The sequence below is a fragment of the Drosophila miranda genome, chromosome 4 (assembly GCF_003369915.1).
Source record: "Drosophila miranda strain MSH22 chromosome 4, D.miranda_PacBio2.1, whole genome shotgun sequence".
Taxonomy (NCBI): Eukaryota; Metazoa; Arthropoda; class Insecta; order Diptera; family Drosophilidae; genus Drosophila; species Drosophila miranda.
Window position 1 is genome coordinate 24,291,723 of NC_046677.1, and position 27,097 is coordinate 24,318,819.

A 27,097-nucleotide genomic window follows, 5' to 3' on the forward strand; every position below is an offset into this window, starting at 1 on the left:
TCGGGATTAGCAAATTGGTAGGTAGATCTCTAATAAGCAATGGTCCCGCGGATTTACCCAATCGGTAGGTAGATTATCTTTATCCATCAGGTAAATCCTTTTGGCCTATAAAAGCCTTGCCCTAAATGCCAATGGACATCAGTTCCTTGCCAGCCAGCAACCATGAAGTACCACCGTGTGATGAACAAACGAAAGACCAACCAGACCCCATCGCCAGCCAGGGAATCCGAATTGAATATCCACAAACAGGATTTTGATGGCCGCATCTCGTATGGTGCTTTGGAAATGGAGGCTGCTGCCGCTCTGCTCATGTTGCGCTATCAGTACGATAGGCAGTCGGTGCCAATGCCCTCCACCGCTGTAACACGTTCGCCCACACCGCCGCAGCATATCGCCGACAAATTGACGCCCAAGGATCAGGCTGTGCGCACTCCCGACTCTGCTCAGCCTATCAAGAAGCGTTCAATACCCAACCATCTGCTGAGACGCTCTTTGACTCCAGCCAAATCTACTACCAATGCAGGAGGATCATCATCGATAGTGAAAGCCAAATCCCGATTGACGCCTGTGCCCCGCCGTAGTGACAATGACTGCAACAAAGTTCTGCTCAAGTCCTGCCGCAATATGATACGCGAGTTTTTGGACAATCAGGAACTTATCTAGGGAGGAGAGGACGATGATGATCCATAGGATCTTCCAGTGTGTATATCATTTTTCATTTATTTATTACATATAAATTTGTTTCCGTTTTCTTGAATATTTTTTTAATACACATAAAATGTATATGTACCTATTGATCGAAAGATATACTCGGTAAAGGTTTTTGCAAATGGAAGAACAGGTATTGTGGCGACACTAGAGTGCTAATTATTAGCTATTGGCGGTGTTTAAACTTAATGCGTAAGCGAAAAAACAGATAAAAAATATATATATATATCGTATGTACGAAAATTAGATGTACTATAAGATCTATGCAATATTTAATAATAATTACAGGCACTAAAAACTAAGTTGGATGAGCGTGTGTGTGGTGTGGGGTTGATGGTCTGCGCCTCTCCATTCCATGACATTTCATTTATGTTTTGCATTTAATATAATTAATAAAGTGTGCTTCAAAATGTACAAAATTTCTATTGTTTTTTATGGTTTGTATGGGGCGACGTGCAGTTGTTTTACAAACTAAAATTGTTAATGCTTAAATGAACACTTCTGCTTTTTGCTCCGATTCCACAAATCTTTCCGTGAGGGCGCAGCCGCTTAGAAAACTAACATACAAATTATATAATAATAATAATAATCGTATGAATAATGTTTTAATTGAAAACTAAATGTGTATATGCTCGTAATCATTGCTATAAAAATGGAAGCCAATGTTTTTTTTCTTCTTCATGTTCTTGTATCTAAGGGCTAAGGGGTTTTCTCCAATTGAAATTGAATTTTGAAAGCTCTCTGTTTTCAGCTGTCGAGAGAGGCAGGCAGGCAGCAGGAGAGGCCGCCAGGGAGAAACAGAACGGAGAAACTGTTTCAGTTTCCACACCATGGATCCCATAGCTCCTGGATCTCTCCTGTGGCTGCATACTCCTCCTTCTGTGCTCTCCTCTTCTCCAGCCAATGAATCTGTTATCACAAGAAATCAATCTCTCTCTCTTCTCTTCCCGCGGATTATTTTTTGTATATCAATTAACAATTTTCTTTCCTTTCTTTCATATTTCGTATCGTATTTTTAACAATTGTTTTTTGTGTTTGTTTTTCGTTTTCATAAATTTGAAACCATTTTGTTGAGGCAACATTTGTAAAGCTCAAAGGTGGCAACACTTACTCGCTAAGGGGCGGCGCTACTCTCGCTACACGCTACTCGTATGATTGTGGTTGATGCTTGGGGGGTCGGGGCGTGTGATAACTTATAATTTAATTCTGATTTAATGTAGAAATTGGCACATAATCAAAGGCTGCGCTGCGCCGTTTTTTTTTTTTGTTTTTTCAAGAACTCTACTTACAACAAAACGAAATTACATTCACTCTCGCTCGCTCGCTCCATTTCTCCTCTCTCTCTCTCGTTAGATTAGCTTAATAAATAATTTGATGTATAAAATATATATATATTGATGCAAATGTTTTTATCTATGTACAAAAGGCAACCACATCCAGCTAGGGGGCGGGCATAGGGGTGTGTTTATGTGTGTGCTGGTCCCATTTTTAGCTCAGGTAATGTTTGTGGGGGGAAAGGCAATGATGGGGGTGCTGCTCCTACTGCCGCATATGCCTAAACGCAGCTAACGCCTCTTCGGACACCTCAACACTGCCATTGCAATCACTGCTGTCCATGGGCACAGGCTGGGACTGATCGCTCGCCTCCATGGGCTTCGGCGAGTTGGAACCAGCGGGCAACTGTTGCTGCTGCTGCTGCTCCTCCGGCTTGGGTGACTGCTCTGCGGGCGAGGGCGCCGACTGATGATCGTTGTAGCGTATCAGCTTGATGGTCGTCAATCCATCGGCATTGCGTATGAGCCTGCAGATGGAGATGATGCTTGGTATTAGGAGGCAACAGAAGCGCGTAGGCGGGGGGCCACTTACGGATAGCAGTCCTCGTTGCTGGCAGCTGCGGCGGCGGCACTCTTGCCGCTGACACTCAGATCCGTGGGCTTCAGGTCCTCTCCGGCGCTGTCCGATCCCGAGCTTCCCCCACCATTCTCCAGCTTCAGTGGATGGAATTGAAACTTGTCCGGCCCTGCGGCACCGGGCGTTTGCAGCGCTGGGGAATTGGGTGGCGCTCCTGCAGCGGCCGCCGTCGCGGACAGGTAATGGAAGGCTCCGTTGATGGCGTGCATGAAGAGCGGCGATGTGGGTGGCGGTCCATAGGCGGCAGCTGCTGCTGCAGCCACTGCTGCCACAGCGGGCAGACTCATGGGACCATTACGGGAGGCAGGACGCTGGGGGGATTGCTGTTGCTGTTGTTGTTGTTGCTGCTGTTGTTGCTGCTGCTGCTGGCTCCAGTTCTGGACCGCTGCGGGGCTGCTGGGCGCTGGATTTCCATTGCCCTGCGCCATACCTTGTGCTCCTCCATTGCCAGCACCCGCTGCAGGGGTTGACTGCCGCAGAAGCGATATATTCTTAATGTTCTTCAGCTCCGTGGGATTCCTCAGAAACTGATAGCAATGCCGTTCGCCCTGTACTTTGCGCAGGATATTAACGCGATAGTAGTACCGCAGGGCGCGCGACATCTTGTCGTAGTTCATGGATAGATGGTTCTTCTGGATGCCCCACAGCTTGGCCAGCCCAGCGGGATCCACAATCTTGAAGACGCCCGTGTCGCGGCACTTCCAGGCAATCAGATCGCTGTACTTTTGATTGCGATCGTTCAGCAGTTGCTGCAGAAAGTCCCACAAGAGGCGACCATCTAGAAAAGGAGCGAAAAGTGTGTTAGGAATGGATTTTGGATTTTGATCATTGCAATGTGCCACTCACTTGTATTGGGCTCAGAGTTCTCTGGAAAGAATTCCCTTTTCGCTTTGTACATATAACTGGGCGTTGTCGGGGCGGAAATGGATCCTCCGGCGGGTGCCACCACTGGTCCGGCTGTGTTGTCCAGCGTCAGCTTTTGGGGCTGCTGCTGTTGCACCGCCTGCATCTGCTGCTGCTGTTGTTGTTGCTGCTGCTGCTGCTGGGACCACGAGTTAACAAAACTATTCGTCAGCTGCTGCGTCCAATTGGGTTTAATGTCCTTCAGTATGGGCGTGCTTGGGGGACTGGCCGTACTGTAGGAGAGCGGCGCTGGTGGCATGCCAGTGGCCATTTTTGGCTCGGAAACAGAGTACTCCTCCTCGGAGTCGCTGTGATTGCTGCTGGCACTGCTGATCCCCTTCATGGGCATGGCCGATCCATTGCTGGCCGTGCTGCTGCCAGAGCTGGAAGAGGCCGGCGCCGATGGTCCGCTGTTTGAAGTTCCCACACTGCTAGATCCGCCATTGAATGTGTGTGCCGAGGATGATCCTGAGCCTGGTGCTCCTCCTCCGTTCTGGTTCTGGTAAGGGGCCTGGGGCGGACTGCTGGCCTGCGAATCAACCGACGGCGGGGGACTGAGCGTCACCGAATTGGGCGCCATAAAATGATGCGCCGCCAGGTGGTGGGCCGTATTGTGGAAGGGATTATTGCTCTCGGGCGGGGCATTCAATGGCGGCCATGTCATTGTCGGCGGATGGCTTTGCGGCGACAGTGGGTATCGGCTGGTGGGCGTCACCGGGCTGTTGGGCAAATGCCACTGCATCATGTGCGATTCGATGATGAGCATCTGCAGCACATTGTGCAGGACATCCCCGGCCCCGGGGCACCTGTGTCCGAAATCGGCACGCGTCAGCAGACACAGCGCCTTGCCGTTCATTTGGAAGAGATCAAAGTCGAGCTTCGGTAGATCAAACTCGCGCACGCAGAAGCGCAGGAAGACCAGCACATCCTCGCGACTCCACAGTCGCGGATCCGAGGGTAACGATGGGGGTAACTGGGTTTTCAGCTCCGCCAGCTGGCTGGACGGTGCCGGTGGGCAGCGCCACAGCACATCGCTCCAGATGCCGGGATTGAGCGAATTCAATGATAACTGTACTGGGAGCATTTTCATTTTGGACATGCAGCCACTTTTAAAATAAATTAATCCTGCACGCGGGACGCTGGACTAGTGGCAGCCACTAGATATATCCGTGTTTGGGATCTGTGATCTGCAATAACAAAGGGAAATCACACAAAATTAGTTGGTGTATTTTCTATATATCTTATATGTACATATATATTTTAACGGTCAAAGTGCAGAGGATGTACACACTTCCGCTAGCAAAAATTCCAAAGAAGAGGAACACTAGGAACCAGAGAGCATCGGCGTGTGTTCTCTTTCCAGACACAACAACAACACACACATACCGCGATCCAATTCGAGGAGAGATGAGACTGAGACTGAGACTGAGACTGTGACTGAGACTGAGAGAGAGCGAGAGAGTCAGACAGCCGCTGCCGACATTCGCATTCCAACAAAATCAAATTTCTTCATAATCGTCGCCACCGCGCAGAGTATCCAATGGATGGTTTGGTGGAAATAAACAAATAATATACAAATATCTCCAACGATGCGGACGCGAACGCGATCGCGGACGCTACTATCCAACAACTACAACAAATATTTATATGGCAGGCAAGCGCATCCGAACAAACTGACGGACCGGACCTCAATATCGGAGAGGCAAAAAGATAGTGTGACTCACTGGAAGAGACATAGACAGAGACGCAAGGCAGAAGCAGAAGCAGAAGAAGGCAGAGGCAGAGACAGAGGCTGTGCTGAGTTGCTCTCTTCTTAGCGCTCTCTCTCTCGCCTGCTCTCGATCCCATCTTCTGCGGCACACCCCCGCAGCGACGGACGTTGTCTGCTGTGGGGCAAAGAGGAAGATCTTCGGAAGAAAAACAAAAAAAAAATGGTTCGGCATAACAGAACACAAGAATGCGCTACAGTCGAAGGAGTGGAATGTTTCATTAGATTCCAATTCTTCTTAAATGCTGGCGTGTTGGGGAGGGGGCAGCACAGACCGTTGTTAATCGGTACAAATTAAGAACATAGTGCATTCGGTAGTCGCCTAGTCAGACTCGTTTAACTTTTTAATTGTAAATTTCTCAATATGGTAATTTCCATAAAAATGTGTGATCTCTGATGGTATGCATGTGTTTGTGCGCATGGGCGTCCCGCCCCACAGTCATATTCCGGATGTGTACACACAAACAAATACGAGGAGATGTGTGTGTGTATCTTTGGCGGTGATCATTTTTCTTTTTTTTTTTTGTGCTGTAAAGATTTCAACATAAACGAATGTATTGATGGCACAAGTGCGCTGCAGGGGAGGGGGGTAGGGGGAGGCGAGAGCGAGGGATCGTGGAATAAACGAACGAACGTCTCTCGAAAACTTGAAAGCCGTGCCCATTGCCCACTCTCGGGCCATATCTTGCTGCAGCAGCAGCAGCAGCAGCAGCAGCAAACGGAAGTGCACATTCCACACAACAAAAACCCGTTTTCAAAGGCAGCAGCAGCAACCATGTTGGAGAAAGACGCTGGGCGACGATACGATGGATGGGGAAACTAATAAATCCGCCAGTGGGTAAAGAGAGCAGCAAGCCATGAGTAAATGCAGAAGAAGAAGCAAAGGAGGAGCATCTTGTTCAGGCACCCTGTTTATTCCCAGACAAAGTGCCTGTGCACTCATACACACACATGTGCTGATGCTGATGCTGCTGCTGCTGCTGCTGGCATGTTAAAATTTATCTCACATCTCTGCTGACGTCTCTGCTCTGCTTCTGCTTCTGCTTCTGCTCTGCTCACACACAAGAAACTTCCTCATTCTCCGGGAAGCGCTTTCAACAAGTGAGAAGAGAGCAGCGCCAGAAAGGGATGGGATGGCGGCAGGCAGGCAGGCAAGTGGCTTTTTTGGGGAAGAGTGTATGGGGGGGAGGGATCGACTGACTATGCAATGATGATGTTCCCTGATGATCATGATCATCTTGAATATTTTATTATGCATGTACATGCATGTCTCTTAGAGGGGGTCGGATCCGATCTATTTGTTTTCGAAGAGAGAGAAGGAGATGCCCCGCTGCTGATTGTGCTCCACACACACACACACACACACACACACACTCGCCCACATATGTATGGTTGGAGATGGGGGAGATACAAGTATGTATGATATATATGTATGTACACGATCCTACGTGTTATTTTGGTTGCCACAAAACACAGAAAACCCAACCATAACACATGGTAGAATTTTCACTAAAATAAAAATCATATATTCCTCTAGTGGCAGGCAGCACACATGTTTCGGGGAACAACAAATAAACATTCGGACCAGAGTTGGAGTCGGTGGCACGTAGTAAAATGACAAATGAATGCTCATCAACAGGCCAGAAGCAGGCGGGGCAGCAGAGGAAGAGGGCAACGGGCAAAACAAGGCAGAGGAGAGACAGCAGCAGCGAAGACAGACAGAGGAACAGGCTAAAGCTAAAGCTAAAGCAGAGGCCGAAAGACAAGAAAGGAACGGAGTACTAGCTTTGTGTGCGAACAGCTTTGATACCCTTGCAAATGGGTTTTTCGTTTAGAACTTATGAGATATGGTACTACGGTTTGGATCAATCATTGGTCCATATGAAAGGGGAGATTTCCAGACCGTTCGGTTATATGGTTCCTATGTACAAGTTCTTCCTTTTCAAATGATTCGCAACATCATCATACCCTCGCACGCAAAGGGTATGGCAACACGCAATAAGAGAGTATAAAGAATATTTCTAAATCTCAGCAGCAGGAAAGGAGGCGCGGCATGAAAGAAGAAATTGGAAGAGTGGAAGAGCAGTAGCATAGCAGCACCCCACCCCCCCGCACCGCACCGTACCACACCTCTACACAACGTAAAAACGACTCTCAGGCACACAGGTAGTTCGAAAGGTATGCGGACGATGTCGAACCGGTTTCAACGGAAATTACAAACGAAAATTATAAAACGATCAGTTTAGAAAAAGACAAAAAAAAGAGGCCAGTAGAGGGGCAGAGAGCGAGAGAATAAATGCCAGCAAGGGGGCTGATGAACGGCTGGAGTGGGAGGTGAAAAGCAGATGAGAGGCAGGAAAAGGAGTGGGGGCAGGAGCCGAGGAGCAGCCAAGAAAGGTGAAAAACTACATCACTGCACACAAATGGGTTAAAGAACGCCGTCTTCTGCTCTCTTCGCCTCTCCCCTCTCTTATTTATTTGCAATATTTCCGCTTTTTGTTAGGAAGAAAGAGAGAGCGCGGGAGCAGCATCGCATCATCGCAATGTGAGCGGGGCGTGTGGGTGACAAGTTGATGATGTTGGCCGTGGGATCGGAAATCCACAAAGAGAAAATGGGACACGACCGATTGAGAGAGAGAGAGAGAGATGGAGATGGAGATGGTCGCCGTGGATAAGGAAGTCGTAGAAGAAAAAGTCAGCCAGCAGCAGGCCAAGAGAGAGGGTGAGAAGGATTAAGCGAAAAGCAATACTAAAATGATGAAGAAATCAGATAAGCTGTAGGAAAAAGAATCGTATGTTTTATCTGTGCCTCTCCCCTTAAGATGACACTTGATCATCCACTCCTAGACCCAGCTGGAATTCCAGTTCCAGCGGCGGCGACCTGGAATGATTCACTAAATGTGTGTGAGTGTGTGAGAGAGCTACAGGGTCGGGGCCCGGGGCCCGCGGGAGTTAATGAGTAATTTCCGCAGGCGCATCCTTCTTTGGGACCCCCCTCTGACGATGCCACTGCTGCACTCTCTGACGGTGCATCAAGTGCTGCGCAGTAAGAATGATGAGAAAAGGAGAAAAATCTGATAGCAAACAAACACACACAGAGAGAGAGAGAGATAGAGAGAGAGGGAGAAGAGAGACAGAAGCGACAGCCGCCATGGCGCATTAAGATTAACGGCTCAGCAGTCGATCGGAGTAAGGTGCCAGAGGGAGACGGCTGCAACCAAGATGCTGATGGATGCTATCTGCTCTCCCTCACTCTGTCAGGTAGAGAAGGAAGAGAATGAGGAAATGCGTCCCATCCCATCCTCTTTACCTTATTCTGTCTACGGGCATATGCACTTTACATCTTGTAGGACTTCTTGGAATCCCGGACCGAAAAAAAAAACTACCAAAGAATGGAGATATGGCAATGGCAGGGAAGGAAGGAATGACAAGGCATGTGGTGTGCTGTGGTGTGGCGTGGTGTGGCATGGATGGTGCGCGGTGTCTCCTCTCTGTCGTTGACATTTGATCTCTTTTATGAGGTCTTTCCTTGGGATTTGAGGCTCAAGTGCCTGTGTGCTGTGTTCGGTGTGCCCTCTGATATTGCAGAATCGTTTTCCTTTTCTTTTTGTTTGTTTCTCTTTCTTTTTTTTTCCATTCTTCTTTTTTTGTTTTGCCCTAAATCAACCCTTATTGAAAAGGCGAGGGATTTGACCCTACTATACCACAAAAATGTTGCATGTAATTCAATGAGTTTGCTCAGGGTTCGAATTCGATTATTGTTCGATATGGTACAGTGAAATCTCGCCATCGATTGCTCACTTAAAGGCAAATATTCATGGTTTCCATTGTTTGAGAAATCAAACGCAAATATGGTCCAAAGGAATCTCCCTTCCGGGGAGCGTGTCACAGGTGTAAAGATTGAGGGAATCTCTATGGATATCTGAATGGTGTATTGAAGGAATATCCACCCTAGAGAGCCTTCACTGTATTGCTAGTTTTTTTTTTGCACGTGTATGCCAGCTGTTTTTTAGATCGATCACCTTCTTCCCATGCCATACAATACATACATATCAAATACTCAATTAATAAGCATAAAAAAACCGATATATTCAAAAATCCGAAATCCAAAATAGTCGTGTCAACGACCTGCTTTGTTTTTATAACTGCTCTCTTACACAGACACACCACCACACTCTCAGGCTCGTCGAGCGTCTCGTTTATTTAAGAGAAACAACAACAAGAGCAGCAGCAGCAGCAGCAGCAGCTTATAGAGGGTCTCCCCCACCCCCCTCGATCATGCTCACACATGATTTACCTTTACCTCCGGATACACCTCTCTGGTAACTGCTCTCCGCCCCCCTGCACCACTTTACTACACCCCCCTCTATGCCTACCCACCAGGTGCTCTCTCTCTTCTTCCCCCCACCACCCTCTCAAATAGACGCTGCGCTGAGCGTGCATAACAAGCGCGTGAGCGTATCGTGTTTGCTATTTGTATTGGCATTCGGATTGGTATTCACGTCACACACACACACACACACGAACGTACACACACACAAGCAACAACAACTACAAAAACGACGCCAATTCCGGGTTCTTCTTCGCGCGATCGGCGACAACAACAAGAAAACAAGCAAAACGAAAGACTAACTTCGATAGGGAGTCGAAGCTTTTGATACTCTTTCTACACCAGCTACTTGATGTGCATATATGGTATAGTCCTTCGATTTTGATCAACTTCAGGTAATATATATAGCATTACATTATATTCAAACTCTTGAGACATTTCCTTTGATTATGTTTTATTTTATGCATGATAATGATCTAACTCCCTATAAGCCCTGCCCCAAATACTCTTACCCTACCCATATACTAAAAACAAGAAGCAAAAGTAGATAAAGAGGTACGAAAAAAACAAAAACCAAATGTCTGCGGTTCAGTTTTCTGTCTAGCTCGTCATTTTATGCCCCCGCTTAGAGACAGAGCCGCAGACCTTAAGCTTTAAGCCAGCCGCCAGCCCCCCTCCCCTTCAAGCGCCGTGGGCAATTTTCTTTTGTTTCTCCTCACTTTTTGGGGGTTTTTTTTTTGAAGCCCTCAAACAATAACAACAATGAAAGCTCAAAGCTCAAGCCCAAGCATATCAATCATCGTTACGCACTTGGTAGACGGGGGGGAGGGGATCAGCCGAAGCTCAGTCGGACCTGAAGCTGCGATCATCAGAGGGATGGATGGAGGAGGCCTGTGCGGTGGCTGTAGAAGAAGAAGCAAAAGCAAAAGAAAAGGCAGAGTCGAAAGGGGAGTCGAAACTGAAGATACCCTGGAATGCCATGCATTTGGGAGGTGTTTTGTATCTATAAAAGAAGAAAAAAACAGTCGTAACGTTTTCCTTGAGGCACATGCGTCTTTGAGTATCGGGTATAAAATCTTTGCACCAATTCCTTCCAACCAAAAGAAAGGAGACCCAGAGGGCCTCATAAGATACCTCTTTTTATTCTCCTTCTTTCTCTAGTATTTCTAGTCTGTTATTAATTTAGTTTTCTCTTCGCATTTGATCAGGCGACAAGATCTCCCACCTCTTCTTTCACCTTGAAGATCTTTCAAGTTCTTTTGTTTTGAAGTTCCAAGAGAGAAAGAGCGAGAGAGAGTCAGAGGCAAAGAAAGATCTTTCTTTCCATTCCTCGAAAAGAACCCATTTCTTGTACGGCTGTAGGCGTTACGTGACGTGTTTTTGGTTCTAATGTATCTCGAAACTTTGGCTTTAACCCGAAAGTATTTCTGTTTCTGCTGACTCATTGTTCCATCTTTACATAAATCGTATGCTGTGTATGCTTTGCACATATCGGAAAAGAGACAGAGATAGGGAACAACAAAAAAACTTAATGATATCAAACGTTCGATAACCTTTTCGTATTTTTTAATATGCAAACACGAAAGACTCTGTTCCGTTGTTGTTGTTGTAGTTGAATAGAAAAAAGTGGAGGCGCCAGCGATTCCACCAACATCACCTTGCATGCGAAAACCATCGGCATCAGCACTCTGGGCTGGGAGCAGGGCTCCAACCTGAGCGAGTCCATGCGGGACATTGCCTGGGCCAAGGGAGAAATAATGAAGCCGGCGGCCACCATCTTCACAAATGTGAGCCAGCCGGAGTGCTGTGAGGTCCTGGCTCAGAAGGCCAAGCAGATGGGCGCCAAGCTCCACCGTGTCCCGACATTCAATGCGCTGACCGAGGCAAATCCCAGCCACAAGCGTTTTCTCACCAAGGCCAACCAATCCGTAAAGTTGAATGCCTCATTGGCCACCCAGCTGGCCTACGACTACCTCAGACGCCACAAGCCCGAGTTTGTGGTGGGCCTGAATCTGGACCTGGATCCCAAGTGCACCCAACTGACCCAGGCAGCAATGCGCGGCCTTGAGACCTTTGAGTCGGTGGGACACTTCGATATCGTCAAGCACGACATGTACAACGTCTATTTGGACACTGCCGACTCTGTGGAATCGATGATGGTTCTACACACTCACCCGCTCTCATCGCGCCACAAAGATCCTGCTTTACAACAAGACCAGCGATTCCAATGCCAAAGACCTGCTCACAATCCTTCGCTTCAATGTGAACTTCGACGGGGCACACTTTGTGCCCTGCCCCAACTTCTCAGAGGGCGAAATTTTGCCAGACGAGGAGTGGCATGTCATGGAGGAACTGCAGCGAGCCAAGCGCAATGCCAGAACCTGGCGAGGCCTGTGCGAGGAGACCGGCAAAAAGGACACTTCGCAAACGTCCGCCTCCGTCAACGCCTTCTTTGAATACGTTCAAGCCAAATACCGGGACCAAAAATTCGGCATGAAAAGTGAAGTAGATGTGTTGGTGACGGGATCCCGACCCCTGGTGGCTGCCTCCATAACGATGCTCAACAAAATGCGGGGCTTATCCGGTTAGTCAGCAGCGCAGTTCACCGAAAAAATGTTTTCTATATTTTTAATTCTCCCTTATATTAAACACAGTACATATATGTATTTACATATGTATAATCAAAACAAAAGACTGCTTTGGTTTTTATTTTTTCGGATCATCATCGTAGTAGTAGATTTCTCTATCATAAAGGAGGGGCTCTCTCAAAGAACAATAACAATAAAGACAAAAAAAAAGCACAGCATCATCATTATGATCATTATCGGTAGCATTATGATTGGAATCATTATCATCGGATTGGGATAGGAGCTACTATACCTAGAAATGGGAGAGACAGAACCCGAAAACGAACAGAGATCTCTTCCAACCAGATATTCCATTTCCATACGATGGATGGATGAGTTCATCAAACGCTAGACAAGAGTTCAAAATCATTTCTACTCCTCTCCTCCTCCTCCGAAGAAGAACCAGGGGCATGCGTGAGGCATGGGGCATGTGGCATACGGAATTGTTGAACGTAGACCTAGACCGCATCAACCGCATCATTTGTGCCCATTACATTCAATTAGTCGCAACTGCTGTTTTTTTCTTGTTTTTCCTCTTGTTTTTACGTTTTGTTTCAACTCTTTGCGATTTTCTCGCACTTGCAGCCCCATCTGTGGCAGCCACTCCACTGCGATGGTCCCTGCCACACCGCATAGAACCCCCCTCTGCCACATATGTATCTCCTAACTTAATAAGGCATCATCATCATGATGATTGGCACTGGCACTGGACTGCTGCCTGCAGCAAGAATTTAATGTTTTGCCTCTTAGTACAAGGAGAGTGGGGCATCCCTCTCTCTCTCCCTCTTGTCGGGGTCGGGGTCAGTGCGGGTTCAATTGGTTGACATGAGATGCTTCCGTGTTTGAAGACCACAAATAAGTGGACGGGGATGCCCAGGCAGTGGGTTAGATTGAGAGGAATGGAACAGAACAGAAGAAAGCATGCCACAAAGAGGGCACCAGTACTGCCCCAAAGATGGGCGGTTGGGGAGGGAGGGAGCATGGAGCTTGGTTGAAACTAAAAGCAAATCAATAGTCCCACAAATTAGTTTTATTTGCGGAAGGAACCCCCTTCAGCAAAGTAGTGTCGTTTGAGAAAAGGGAAAGCTTTGAAAAGGGTTTGAAACAAAGATGTTTGTTTATTGGAAAAACCCCGGAAAGATCACCTTCTGACAGAGAGCTAAAGATATTAGATACAAAGTATGTATCCTCATTGATGATCAACCCGAGATGCACGAGCGAAACATTCATAGAGTATGCTTTGGAATGGAAAACCACAACAAAATGCATGTCTTGTGCACGACGAGTCTAACCGATAAGGGTTTTGTTGCTAGGGTTTTTCGCTTTTCTGTTAACAATTTACACAGGTCGTACTTCCGTGTTTGAAAAGAATATGGTCTTCCTCTCTATTGGTGTCCCACCTGTGGGAGTAGGCGTAGAGGTCCGAGGAGGTGGAACACCTTGTCCGTCAAGCCAACCGAATCCGCGATAAGAATCCACAGAGTTCGAGTTCCAGTTGTGTGGCTCTTCTGCCACACAACACCTGTGCGCCGTTTGGAGGCCTTTTTGGTGGCAGCCCCAAACCGAATACATGTGATATACGTACGATAGTAGGTATGTGTATCTGTAAACTAGGATTACTTGTTGTCTTTGGTGTCGCGAGCTGCCTCTTGCCTTTTGTGATAAAGAGACGACAGAGATATAGACAAGAGCCCAGAGCATATAGTCGTAAAAGATACAACATGTTCCGTTGGAACAGAGTCCCCACCACCAGCACCACTTCCACCCCATCATTCCGACACCGACCATAATGTTTATGTGTATTATGAAATGTTTACGATTTGCTTGAGGTTTTTCAGTAAGTTGACAACAAATATGTATACCGATAAGATAACGCCAATAGATACAGCACAAGGAACAAAAAATAAAAAAAAGAAGACAGCAATTTGTCTCTTTCTTGACTTCCCGTTCCATCAACGGATGAAGACTTGAGCTTTCAGTTGGTCTCTTTGAAGAAGTAGGAGTAAGACCACAGTTTCAATGGCAAGAGTTCATATAACTCGAAACGATTGTGTCCTTTCGCTTATGGGAGTGATGCGTTTCCTTACACCCAACGTATAACACCTCTGATGAAAAGGTGTGTCCTCTCGCTTATGGGAAAATGCACGAGCGATGGAAAGACTTCCTGCTTTTATGTGATCGAGGGGCACAGAACTTCCTGTGAACCAGAGCCAAACCCATCGATCGTTTAACCAAACCCAAAGTCAGGTCTCAAGCAAAAGAGAAAAAGAAGCAAACCCAACCAAGCGATCGCTTCGTTTCACTTCTGTGTTATGTTGTGTTCTGTTCTGTTCTGTACGTTGTATCTGGTCGAGAGCATCTAAACCGGTAGTTAGTATTTGCACTAGTAATCAAGCATCATACAGAAAGACGGAAAGACAGACAGACAGACAGACACACCGCATAGCTAACATCTAGGCATGCATGGAGATGGAGCCAATCCGATCCGCAAAGAACTTCCAACGATCGCGCGCTTCGCATCTTAATTACAGAGAGCCAGCCACCAAGCAGCCACTAGCAAAAAACTAGTGAAACAAAGCCCCAGCCGGCCAGACCAGACCCGACCAGAGACTGAACAAAAACCTGAATTGTAAAAACGTTCTAAACGAACGAATCCAAGCTTGAACTGAACTCAAACGAACCGCGAACCGAACAGAAACTCGGAGGAACGACGAGACGTCCGTCTCGTGGAAAGACACTTAATAAATGCGGAAGCGGATGTTCAGAGACGTTCGGAGAGACCGACCAGAGAACCAGAGACGATGACGCTTGTCTATAATCACAAATCAAGTTCCAACAGGGAAATGCACAACGACAGAAAAAAAGGAAAGAGTACAGAATATCTTTTGTGAAAAGAGGGAATGGCAATGGTGGAAGCGAAGCGTAAGGTGTAAACATCATCCACAAAAGATCTCCAAAGAACCCCCTGAAAAGTACATACATACATATATCGCTCTTTTGATGTGTAATATCCGAGTTAAGTGTTCAGGAAATTGGCTCATATCTTTTCGAGTGTATCGTCGCACCACGAATTATTGATTAAACGAAGAGCATTACAAATATTGTATAAAAGCGGAACCGGATTACAGATAAGATGTTCGGGGCAGAGTGAAGGCAAGGGTAAAGCAAGGGCAAATCGTGTTTCAAGATACGACTAGTCTCTAACAATAAATTCCCAAGAAAGTGGTATTCTTATAGAAAATAAAACTCTGCTCGATAGGAAAAAGAAGTAAAAATTTCCCATAAGTGATAGGATACACTCGTTTCGAATAACATAAACACAGAGAGAGCATATACTGACTTTCAAGGACATTTAATAGACATTAAACCGACCAACCGAGGGGCGCTTCCGCATTACTTGAGCTCTACTGACTACTTCTAGGATTATAGAGAAATTTTCTAAAAATAAAGTTCTCTTCCATCTTAATCATTCGGGGAAAAACACTGACTCAAAGCGGAACCCACAGCAGTCTCTTCCTATAGCACTTTTCTATATGTTTGAACTTACGATTATCATTAGGGAAATGTTTTGAAATCAGTTCCTACCTATACGAAGCCATAGATCTAACGATTATCATTAGGGAAATGTCTCTAGTATAAGGTGAATCAATCAATTTCATGAGTTGCGGATGCATTCTGCCGCCACCGAATCTTGAGTTCTCTGTTTCCAGGCGGAATTTCCACAAGTAGAGTACTTTGATAGAGAGAGAGAGAGAGGGCGGACTGATAGCGAGCGCACTTTGAATAGGCTTCTCCAGAGCTTGGACGGGGGGAATACTTGTGTGCATATACGAGTATTTTGTATATATAATTGTAGACACAAGTCGCCCCAACAATCTAACAAATGATGATAATTATTACAAGTCTAGAGGGAGAGTGGGGGTAGAAAAAGCTTCGTGATAAGCACGGACGGACAATGCCATGCAGCAGCAGCAGCTCCTACAAACAATAAACAATTGCTGAATTGTAGATGATGCCGCAAAAAAGTTGCACTTAAGTAGCCACTAAAACGTGGCAAAGCGACCTAATGAGATAAAAGACAAGTGTGGCGTCAAGACGACACAGCGAACAATCTGCCAGAACAGAACTAACAATTGTGATAGACAGACAGACGACATGTCAGCCTCTTTGGGGATATGGTATCCTTTATCCTTCCTCTTGAGGTTTTGCCACTGCTCGCCGTGCTGCATTGCCTCCAGCATTAGGCAGCAGCGACTCATTTGAGACGACGAGTCTTTTGCTAATTATGATATGAATTTGGCGAAAAAGGAAACTCTTGGAACTCTTGGACACCCAAGTGGCTGCCGTCGTGCCCGTCTTCCATCTTCATCTTGTGGAATAATCTCAGAATATGTTTCTCTCTCCTTCAACATCATTTTGCTACGTGATGTTCGTGTCAATTTTGTTGTTTGTTTTAATTTGTGTGCGCCTTACTTGGAAATTATAATATAATCTGTTCTGCTCTGTTTTGTTCCTCTCTGCGCCTTCAGGGGGTTCGTTCCTACTCTGTTGTGTCTTCATTCTTGCTGTTATTGTTGCCACATTTGACACTTGTGTCCATCTAGACGACAGGGGCGGCAGGGCGAAGGCGGCATTCTCTTGAAAATATTTCTCAGCATCTTCCCAACTTGTAATAAAACAATTTTCCTATTAGGTGGGAAGCTACACACAGAGAGACGAAGAGATCCCTCCACTGACTTCCTCAAGAGTTAGAGCAGAAGTTTCAAGAGGAGCGAACTTTGATGTAAACTGAATTTCAGTGGAAATTGACCTTAAGGAGGACTGTTTCCATGAACAAGTCACCATAGAGAGAGATTTCTTTCCATGAAATATGGAAATTTTGCAAAAGAAAACTTGAAAATATGCAGGGAAGAAGGAAGTCCTAAAGAGAATGCCTGTGTATGCAAAAGACATAAAGGCTATCGGGTCAGGTAATGCATGTCGTGTGCATGACGAGGCACATCGCTAACAAGTAATCCTCGAATTCCGTAACGCAGTAACCTCTTTTCCCTAACGCGTACGAGTGCGGCCATAAAGTAATCGGGCAAAAAACACCTCCATCCGAACGTCCGTCCGTATCAAGGTGTAAATAATTGAACAGCCCAATATTCCGATTCCCATTTCGTGCCGTGGGTACAGCCGATAGGAGCAACTGCTGCAATCATTATAATAACACTTGTGAATGCCTTCTAGCCGATATGATTAACAAAAATAAAATGCCATAAATGCCACTTTTCTATTTTACGTTTATTTTGTGCTGCTTCTTCAAGATGAGAAGCAATAAATGATAATAAATAAAATATATATATATGTATATATGTACTGATTATTTTATCAATTAGGACCCCCTCCCCCACCTCACTCTATGCACAGAAAAAAAACCCCAAAATAAATGAGAAAAAGAGGAAGAACAATGCGGCATTCGACGCAGACCCCCTTCAAGAACCGCCCGGACCATAGAACCACCTTCTGGTAGTACTCCAAAACGAAAGCGTAAATTTTTCGACTGGCGTCATTTCCGGTTCCCTATCGGCCCCCCACTCACGCCTGCCTCCTATCGTAAGCACCTTTCAGCACCTCCTCCCCGTCCCTATAGCTTCCTTTCCTTTCGTTTGCCTCCCCTCCCTCCTTCTAGCACTTCCCCCCACACACCCACATTACTTTCGTTCCGTGTCGCTTATCAGCCACTGATTACACACAGATACAGATACAGATGCAGAAGCACCCCGCTCACACAGATACATATACAAGAAGCACACACATATGTAGATACACCTATACTTGATTCTGCCTCCGTCAGTTGGAATTTTGTTTATTTCGGCCACCTTATCAATCCCCTATCGACACTGAAATCTAATTGATTTATTAAAGATTTGCCAAAATGCGATTTCAAACCTACACAAATGTATATACATATGTACATGAATACATATATGTATGCGTACAAACGAAACGAAATTGAAAGTGTATTACGAGTAAATAATTTGTAGCAGAACTTTTATGAAACGAAAGACCATTATCTACAAACAAAATTCAATTTTAAGAGATCTTAAAGTATGACCAAATCAATGCGAATTAAACGGTTGGATACGTATAAATGCCGTAGATCTTCTATTGTACGAAATACTATCGAAATTCGATTTTAAGATAGGTGCAGATCTTCTATAATCCACTACCATCGAAATTACATTATAACAAACATTACATTTATAAGAAAACTAAAGAGAACTATCCAATTGGTGACCTCAAATCTTCTACAATCCAAAACACCATGATCCATGATCTTAATTTACAGAAAAATAAGAATAACCATTTCGCCTAAAATTTTCTACAATAGAAAATCGACTGTTAAAGACTTAAAATTATAAGAACATCAAAGATCTTCCAGAGAACTGGTTTTGGGAAAAAATCAAAAATAATTTCCATATACAGATCTAATACTGATCTACAATTCATTAGACATCTTAAACGATTCCTGTCCTAAAACTTCAACTATTTTTTTTTGTGTTTCCTTATTATCGGAAGTCGTAGAACTAATAGGGGCTTTGCAGTACATGGAACCCCTACCAGGCATTATTATTATTATCATTTGGAACACGCTGACAAGGCGGAATACTAACGATATAATATGCAAAAAATCGTACAACAGATAGACTACCTATTATTTAATGCAAACGATGGGAATCGCATAGTATCTTCGTGTGCGTCAATCAAGATTCTCTTTTCAATTGTGTTTGTATTATTTTTTGTGTTTAAATTATAGAGAACTTGAAGTTTTGAAGACTTGAAAGCTGTTCAAATCGGATATAGCGTAATTTTGCAACACGAACAGAGGTTGATCGAAAGAAAAACGATATTCGTTGAGGGTTTTAATGAGATTCAAGAGCATTTTGAACCTCGACTGATTTTGATATGGTTCTTAAAGATATTTTACATTGCGGAACCATCAAGACTGTATTTCTGTAAATATTTTGAAAGGTATCATAGAACATATATACCCATGTATTCCGTTACGGACTTTACAGATAATACCACATCATAGAAAAATCGAATTAAAAAACTTCCAGCAATAACATATTCTCTTATTATGTAATTTTCACTACAATAGCCACATAAATACAAATGTATGTACATATGTACCTATATACTTTACTTCCCGCAGAGTTTTCAAGTAGAAGGACGAGGAGACTTAGCGGAAAGGGAACAGGAACAAGGACAACTAGTGCCACTGCCACTGCATTGTTCTCCATTCGAGTGGCCATCTCTTCCTTCTTCCGCGCTCGTTTTGAATGCAATTTCCGTTGAAGTGCCAAATGCCAAAAACTTCATTGTTAAGCGAAAAGAGAGAGGGCTCGGTCCTCCTGCCAGGTCGGCTAAGAGTCGGGGGTCAAGTCGTATCGAATCAGGGGTTGGAACCACAGCGGTGGTCCATCCATTCTCAAGAGCGACAATTAGTGTTGCAGGACCACCCACCCGTCCGCCGAAAGTGGCAAAGACCTGTTCAGCTTTTGCATTCATTGTTGTTCAACAGGTAAGAGTGTTTCCTAGGGGTTCCTTCATAGATCCCTAGGGTTTTGTTTCCACTTCCATTCAGGTACTAGGGATAGTTCTTTCAGTTTTCCCACAGATACAGTTAGAGATACAACAATATAACGAAACAATCAATGGTAACAATGCTCCTAAGGCCCTCTCTGTCTCTCTCTGGAGGCGCGGGGGTGTGGTTCGGGATTATAAAACTGTGTTTCTACTTTTTGCTCAAGCTCGAGTAGCTCTCTTTTACAGCCGTTACAGATACTTCCTTTTTTTGGCGTTACGCCATCATCAAACGGAGCTCTGTGGTGCACCCAAAAACTGTTACGTCTAACCACGCAATGCTGCTCCCTCTCTCTCTCTCTCTATCTCTCTTCGCCTCCTGGAAGTTCAATAAGAAGAAAGAAAATTACCTAATTGTGTTGCATCGACAGCAGCAGCAGCAAGCCACTGAGACCAAAGCGATTCGACTTTCCACAACATTACTCCACTTCTTGGTTGATGTACTTTTACCCCCCACGGAACCCCACCCCACTCCACCCCAATCGCTGAAACTGCGCCATCGCCGCCTGTCTTCGCCCGCTTCACCCATAACCCGTATGTGTGCCAAAAGCTACAACAACAGCAACAAAAAATGTGCCACAAACCTGCAAAATGCGGTGCATATTTGTTGCTGTTGTTTTTGTTGTTTGTTGCCTTTTTGCTTCTTTCTTTCGCCGTCTCTCCCACTCTCTTTCGACACTCTATCTCCCCCGTCTTTCTCTTTCTGTTACTCATGCTCTTTCTCTTTCATTTTAGTTAGATAATACACATCAAGACACCGTTAAAGCTCTGGCAAACAAACAGTAAAAGCAGTGCACCCAAACGCTAGCTTAGGATTGGAAGCAGAGGCAAAGCTGCGCTCTTCTCTCACACGATCAGTGTTTTACCGATGCATTTATGCTGCGGAATACCACGAGTCTTCTAATAATTTTGTAAATTTCTAATCCCAGGTGCACCGATGGAACCACCGGGTGGAAAAATTTGATAGTAATTGATAGTGTTTTTCCTTCATGAAAATCATTGGTTACAAAAAAAAAACCATCGGTGGAAATCGTATAGTGTGACAGCCGCAGCATTAGGATCAAAGTTTGGCCTACCAGCAGAGTCTAGGCAGAGCAGGGGAGCGCTAAAGTCAAGCTGGGAGCAGAGCAGAGTAGAGGAGCGCTAAGCAGTGCTTGAAGCAGCCAAGCACCTCGCTGTTGCTATCGGCAGCGGCGATGGTGGCGGTGCGGCGTTATAGCTCAAGCAAGACTTCCTATATTTTGAAACACGTTACGTTCGTAACATAATTCACACAACAGGTTACCCCCCAAGCCAGACACAGAGTGACAGAGAGAGGAGAAGGCGGCAGGAGAAGAGGTAAAAGCAACAACTAGCTATAAACAACAACAACAGAGATTATATGGAGTCGCTGGAGTTGACTTTTTGCAGAGGCGCAGGCAGGCAAGTAAGCAAGCAGTGCAGTGCAGTGGAATTGTGCGCGGGAATAGATTGGGAAATATAGGGAAATGATGATCGTGAGAAAAGATTGCACTAGACTAGCCTTAGTCTTAGACAAATGACAGATCTTGTATGTTTTATATATAGCCACTAGACAAGAATAATCTCAAAATATATCAACGAAGTTGAATCATTTAATATCAAGGAAAGTGATAAAGAATTCCAATCGAATGGATTTCCTGGATGAAATCATCGCATGAATGAATAAGCCCTAGAATCGAGTTTATTTCATTCCATGATCTCATCGATTGCAATGGCAGAAAAGTTCCCTCCCTGAGACATCCTTGATCCTCAAAACCGCACGACCAGTGCATTGTGTGAGCAATCGTTCGACCACAGCAGCCAGGTGGTTGCCATGCCACTAGTTGTGGGGCGGAGGAGAGAGAGAGGGAGCAACACAGAGCAAGCTTTTTTTGTGATGGGTTTACCGCTTTTAATGCCAAATTCGCACGATCGTTCGACGTTACAAAGATGCAAGATAGGCCACCCCGTTTTCTTGCCACATACACATGTACTTTCTTGAACGAATTTGATACGACATAGTGGAGGCTGTGCTGCCGATGCAGCCCCCACTGCCGACGTCTCCCCGTCTCAAGCATTTGGTGGCATAAACCAGGTTAGTGTGATTTTTTGTTGCACTATAAAATGGGTTACAATGGGAAATGCAGCGCACAAGTGGTTTGCAATGAATGTGCGTTTCATATCATCTCCATTTCTATATAGAGGGTTTACTTATTTGAGTCTGTGTGTGCATATACAAATGTACTTATTAGAGTGAGAGTGTGCACATACTTATTAGAGTGAGAGTGTGCGTGCACTTTTGCGAGAAAGTCTGCGCGTGCACTTATTGGTGTCAATGTGTGCGGTGCGTATATTTATTTGTGCAAAAGTATGCGTTCATATTTCAAAAACATCAATATGGCACAAGCAGTGCATGCAAGCCTCAGCTTCAACAGCAGCAACAACAATAGCAACATCTGCTGCTGCGATAACAACAAGAAATACAATATATAAATATGTTTTTACACACATATACATACGCAAATTTACATATACACTGCACTGTACAGCCGCTTCCGCATGCAATGTGGAAATAAAAACAACAAAAGAGTCATCAACAGCAAATGTCTCGAGACTCTCCCTCTCTCTGTCTTGCATTGTGCATCAAAAGAGAGGCGGCAGCGAATATAAGAACAAAAGGAAGCATAAATAGAAAGAAGCAAGAAAAGCCACAACAAATACGGTTGGGGTCCTGGGCCATCCCCCCCTGAGATGGACAGAATTGACCCAAGCGGTGTTTGTGGGCTAAAAATAATAGGATGTAAAATGTATGGCAGTAATTTTTTCCGCCACTGTGAGTAGAACATATGGTATCCCACGTACCACCCGCTCAAGCATATCCATCAGCAGTGTAAGACTTTATTCTTAAACTTTACATCATTTATCCCATAGTTGACCCTCCCCCTCTCTCGTATATTTAACTGCGTTATGTCTCGCACTGTTCCCACTTGTTTTTATAACACTCTTGAGAAAAAGAGAGCGAAACACCAGTCAGAGAGTAGCGTAGCGTCACACTCTTGCTCACAAACACACACGCACATGCAGTGCTTTGCTGGTTCGGCATTTTGTGTTAATATCTCTGCCGCTTAAAGGCGTTTTTTGTTGCTTTTTCTGCTTGGCGTTTTCTTCCTCTTTCTTTCATTATTTTGCCGCCGCTGCTTATATTTTGTTTCTTTTCTTGGCAGTGATTCGGCGTCGGCGTCGACGTTGACGTTGCCGTTGACGTCGCTGGCTGCGATCGCACGTGTGTGTGAGTGAGTCAGCCAGTTTCACACGACTCTCGTGAGTGTGTCCATGTGTGTGAGTGAGTGTGAGGGAATAGGTCGACGTTTTCTTAGCGCGCTCTCGCTCTCTCTCCCTCTTCCTCTCTCTGTTTTTCGCTTGGCTGCGATCAACAATTTTTATACCTGTTTGCTTTTACCTCGCCCACCTCACCCCTCCCCCCACACCTCTGCGCACTACTCTTCTTCCTCTTTCTAGCTGCCAGTACCAACAATTCCCAAGCGATCGCGTCGCTGCCCCTCTTTACCCGCTTTTGACCCGCTCTCTTGCTTCCGTGCACTTGCCATGCTCTTACGTCGTTTGTCTTTTCGCCTCACACACTCACCCATTACGTTGTCTTTTTTTTTGCCTTTTCGTTGGGGAGGGGAGCAATGCGGAAGTGAATTTAATTTATTGTATTTACGCTGCGCTGCCGTCGCTCTGGTGCTTTGCTGCTGTCTGTCGCGCTGCTTTTCTGCTGCCGGCTCTGGTCACCAGGCCACCTAAGAGCAGAGCAGAGCAGAGACGGGAGAGAACCGAAAACCAGGAAAGGAAAATAAAATTGTAAAGGCAACCAAATTGAGCTTAAAGCGCAGCTTCTAAAAGTTGTTGTTACGTTTTCCGTTAATTGAAGCGAGCGGAGAAGAGAGAAGCTAATTCAAATCTCAATAAAGCACAATACTCACACACATTTGCACGTGTATGGGCGCGATTTCTGCTCTCATCTCTTAAGAAATAACGGAGGTGTGGCGGGCGCCCGCACAAGATCAGGTGTGCGGTTTGCACCCCCCACACTCACACTCGCATGCTCATCACATGGAAGGGGGGTATGGGAGGTAGGGAGAGTGTAGCAGCGGCTTCGGCAGAATAAGAAGCAGGAACTGTTTGGCTGATTTGTTCGACGTCGTCGTCGGCGGCGCAGGCAAATAAATAAACACAATTCTGCTGGCATTTTTTACGTGTTTTCGAAATACCCTAGGCAGGAGGAAGTGTAATATTATTCTGGACGGATTTTTGCCAAAGAAGAAAGCAGATCCAAGAATATTTCTCATTTTATAAGAAATTTATATGCAACTTTCGAAGTAGTTTTCGATATTAATGAAGCAGAGATTCTAGCAATCATGTAAATCGAAACATTCTCTTTCTTCTCCTTTTCTGATCCTAGAACGGAAAAGAGCATTTAAACTTCGTTGACCCGAAGTTGTGTTGTTTTTCTTTAATTTTTGTTCTTCTTTTTTGCCATAGCGCCCCAGCGATAAGATTTCGCTGACGTGAGCCACAGAGAGTCGCGCGGCACCCTAATTGGAGCTCAACGCTCCGCTCCACTCCGCTTTTGTTTCACTTCCATAGAAAAGTGCATGCAACAAGAGACCCGTGAACCGAACCGAACCGAACTTAAGTGAACCGTTCCATGCCATACCATATACCCCATTCTATGGCATACCAAGCAGTCCAGTCGATACAGTCCAAGACATGCACTGGCACTGCCACTAGACACTGAATAATTATGGTTTCCAGCCAACCAGCATGATGCAACAGGCAGAACTCGTGCACATTCGATAAAACAGTAATATCTCGAATTGCAATGTTCTGTCAGAAAGAACACCCAATGATCTCTTATATATTATAGAAGGTGGGAGCTTTCTGGGTCTGTGAAAGCAGTAGAGCGTACACTTTACTCCATAATGTATTTTAAAGTTCTTACACTTAGAAATTACGCAAGATAATAAAAGAACTTCCCTGGAATAACTCAAAAAATGTTGCAACTATTTTTTCAAAACTGAAGAATTCTATCCACAGAATTCCTGTTTTTAAGATTCTTTCAACCTCTAACCTCATATATGTATGTATGTATTTTCCATTTCACAGTAATAGACACCTTTTAACCTCTCCAGCCATCGAAACAATCAGATGCGAATGACTTTTGGTACTTGAATAATAAAATGAAATTAGTGAAATGATTGTGTATGAACGATGAGCAATAGATTGAGGAATGTATTCCACAGAAATGGCATGACGAGTCCCTGGTTAAAGAGGGCCTTCTTTACAAATTTACAACAGTCTTATAAAGATGCCACAATTAGATCCCCACTAAAACCAAGTTAATAAATCAACAAAAAACCCTAGATAAACCCGTTGTTACTGGGTCTCATGCCCTATCTAATTTTACCTGAATTATCTTTTTACACGTGTGTAGATCCCACAATTTGTTGACCTCAAGAAACTCAAACATTGTAAGACTCGTTCGCCGTCGCAGAGACAGAGGGTACAAAATCATATTTAGCAGAGAGATAAACCATAAAGATTAAGGTGTGTGGTGGGATGGGATGGGGTGGCGCATTTATCAGTTGTTTCAGACAATCGTCTTGTACTGATATTTCATGACCAATGTGACGTAGTACTATATCATGTTTTTCAGCGAGAGATGATAATCGCTCAATTTGTGTTAACACTGTGGTTGGGATTGCTTACCTGTTTGCTCCACTGTGCCTCAGAGGTGTGAGACTTTCTGGCGGGGGCGTTTCGCGGGGCTGGGGACTGGGCTTCGATTCTTGAGCAATGCGGAAGCGGATATGTCCAGATCCCAGAATGGCTAACACAATCGACAGGCGTTGTGTTCTTGTTGCTTTGTGGTTTGACTACAACTGCTGCAATACGTGTCGCGCGTATTGGCTACGTATCGGTGTGCGACGTAGGGTAATGCATGCACTTTGCTAATGCACTGCTTGCTGTTGCTTTCTAGCTGCAGTTCTCTGCTGCTGCTGCTGCTACTACTTTGATGATTTCCTGGTTAAGCTGCAGCGCTGTTTCTGTCGCTGCTGTGGCTATCTGCTGCGCCAAGGGGCCATTGTCGTAGGGTGGGGTGCTGTCTGGTGGGTGGTGCTGTGTTTTTGGGGCTAATCCTGTCTCACACTGCTTGCTTTTGACCGTTACTCAAAAGCCGTTATTGTTGTTGTTGGTTGTGTTGTCTTTGCGAATGTCAGCGCCAAAGCAGAGCAAACAAAAGAGAGCGTGTGTAGGAGAAGCAGAAGAACAAGTCAAAGGTACTTCCGTCTGTGTTCCTTGCACTCGCTTACGTACACACAAACGCACACACAATCACACGCACACACACACAGCCCTCTCACGCGATGCACTTGCACTTGTATTTTGTTTGTGTTAGCATTTCCTACTCTTTTGCGGAGGAAGAGCGGGCGCCGCGCGGTATAGAACAGTGAATTTTTGTCTCCTCCTTTTCACTTACACTTCTTCGTGTCGGTTCGGTTGTTTCTTGTTTATCTCTTTATTTCCGTTTCCCGCACACAAAAACACACACGCACGCACGTAAGTGGAACCGTTATGCCGTCATTTAAATTCTATTAATTGTGCATTAATCAATTTAAATCGTATATTTATCTTGTGTATTTATCTTCTTTGCACAAATTTTTGTGAACAACAAAATGTCTTGCTCTGTTTTCTGCTTGTGTGTACAATTTCCTCCCAAGCGCTGCACGAACAACGAACAAGAAACCACACACGTCCGTTCGCCACGACAGTTTCTTACGTTTTGACGTGAGCAAGAAATAAACAAAGCGAAAACGAGAAGCCGAATACGTGAGAGTGCATGCGCAGAGAGCGAGAAACAGATTGAAAAGAGCATGGTATATTGTTGAAGGGTGGGAAGCGCCTCGATCTTCGAAAGGTAGGTTTTGATGGGCAATCTCTTTCAATCTGCGTGAGAAAAAATAAAGCAGCGAATAGTGAATGGTGAGATTGCCATTTGAACGTTTAAAAATATAAATTTCACTAAAACCACTTAATCGACTATTTTTCGAGCGCACCTTTAGAATGGCTCACCCTATAGTAATACCCCTTGGACGAGCCCAAGTCAGAGCGTAAGTAACGCTCCATCTGGCGCCATCTGAGAAGAATACAAAA

General features: G+C 45.0%; 2 protein-coding genes and 1 pseudogene across 4 annotated transcripts; 2 read left to right on the forward strand and 1 right to left on the reverse strand.

Moving 5' to 3' along the window:
* Positions 1-80: 80 nt before the first annotated feature.
* On the forward strand, positions 81-1,366 carry LOC108162323. The gene has a single exon (XM_017297007.2). It carries the CDS (start codon positions 163-165, stop codon positions 661-663), a length of 501 nt encoding a protein of 166 aa, XP_017152496.1. The 5' UTR covers positions 81-162; the 3' UTR covers positions 664-1,366.
* On the reverse strand, positions 709-26,744 carry LOC108162321 (ets DNA-binding protein pokkuri). 3 transcript variants are annotated; one of them, XM_017297005.2, is made up of 4 exons: positions 25,652-26,744; positions 3,466-4,709; positions 2,575-3,397; positions 709-2,509 (listed from the first exon to the last, which is right to left on the reverse strand). In XM_017297005.2, the coding sequence occupies exons 2-4, from the start codon at positions 4,619-4,621 to the stop codon at positions 2,248-2,250; spliced, it is 2,241 nt and encodes a 746-aa protein (XP_017152494.1). In that variant the 5' UTR covers positions 4,622-4,709; positions 25,652-26,744; the 3' UTR covers positions 709-2,247. The 3 variants fall into 3 exon arrangements, with proteins under 3 accessions (XP_017152494.1, XP_033248419.1, XP_017152493.1); XM_033392528.1 differs by lacking the exon at positions 25,652-26,744 and adding an exon at positions 11,795-11,883; XM_017297004.2 differs by lacking the exon at positions 25,652-26,744 and adding an exon at positions 4,909-5,219.
* On the forward strand, positions 7,943-12,298 carry LOC117188736 (annotated as a pseudogene).
* Positions 26,745-27,097: the final 353 nt, after the last annotated feature.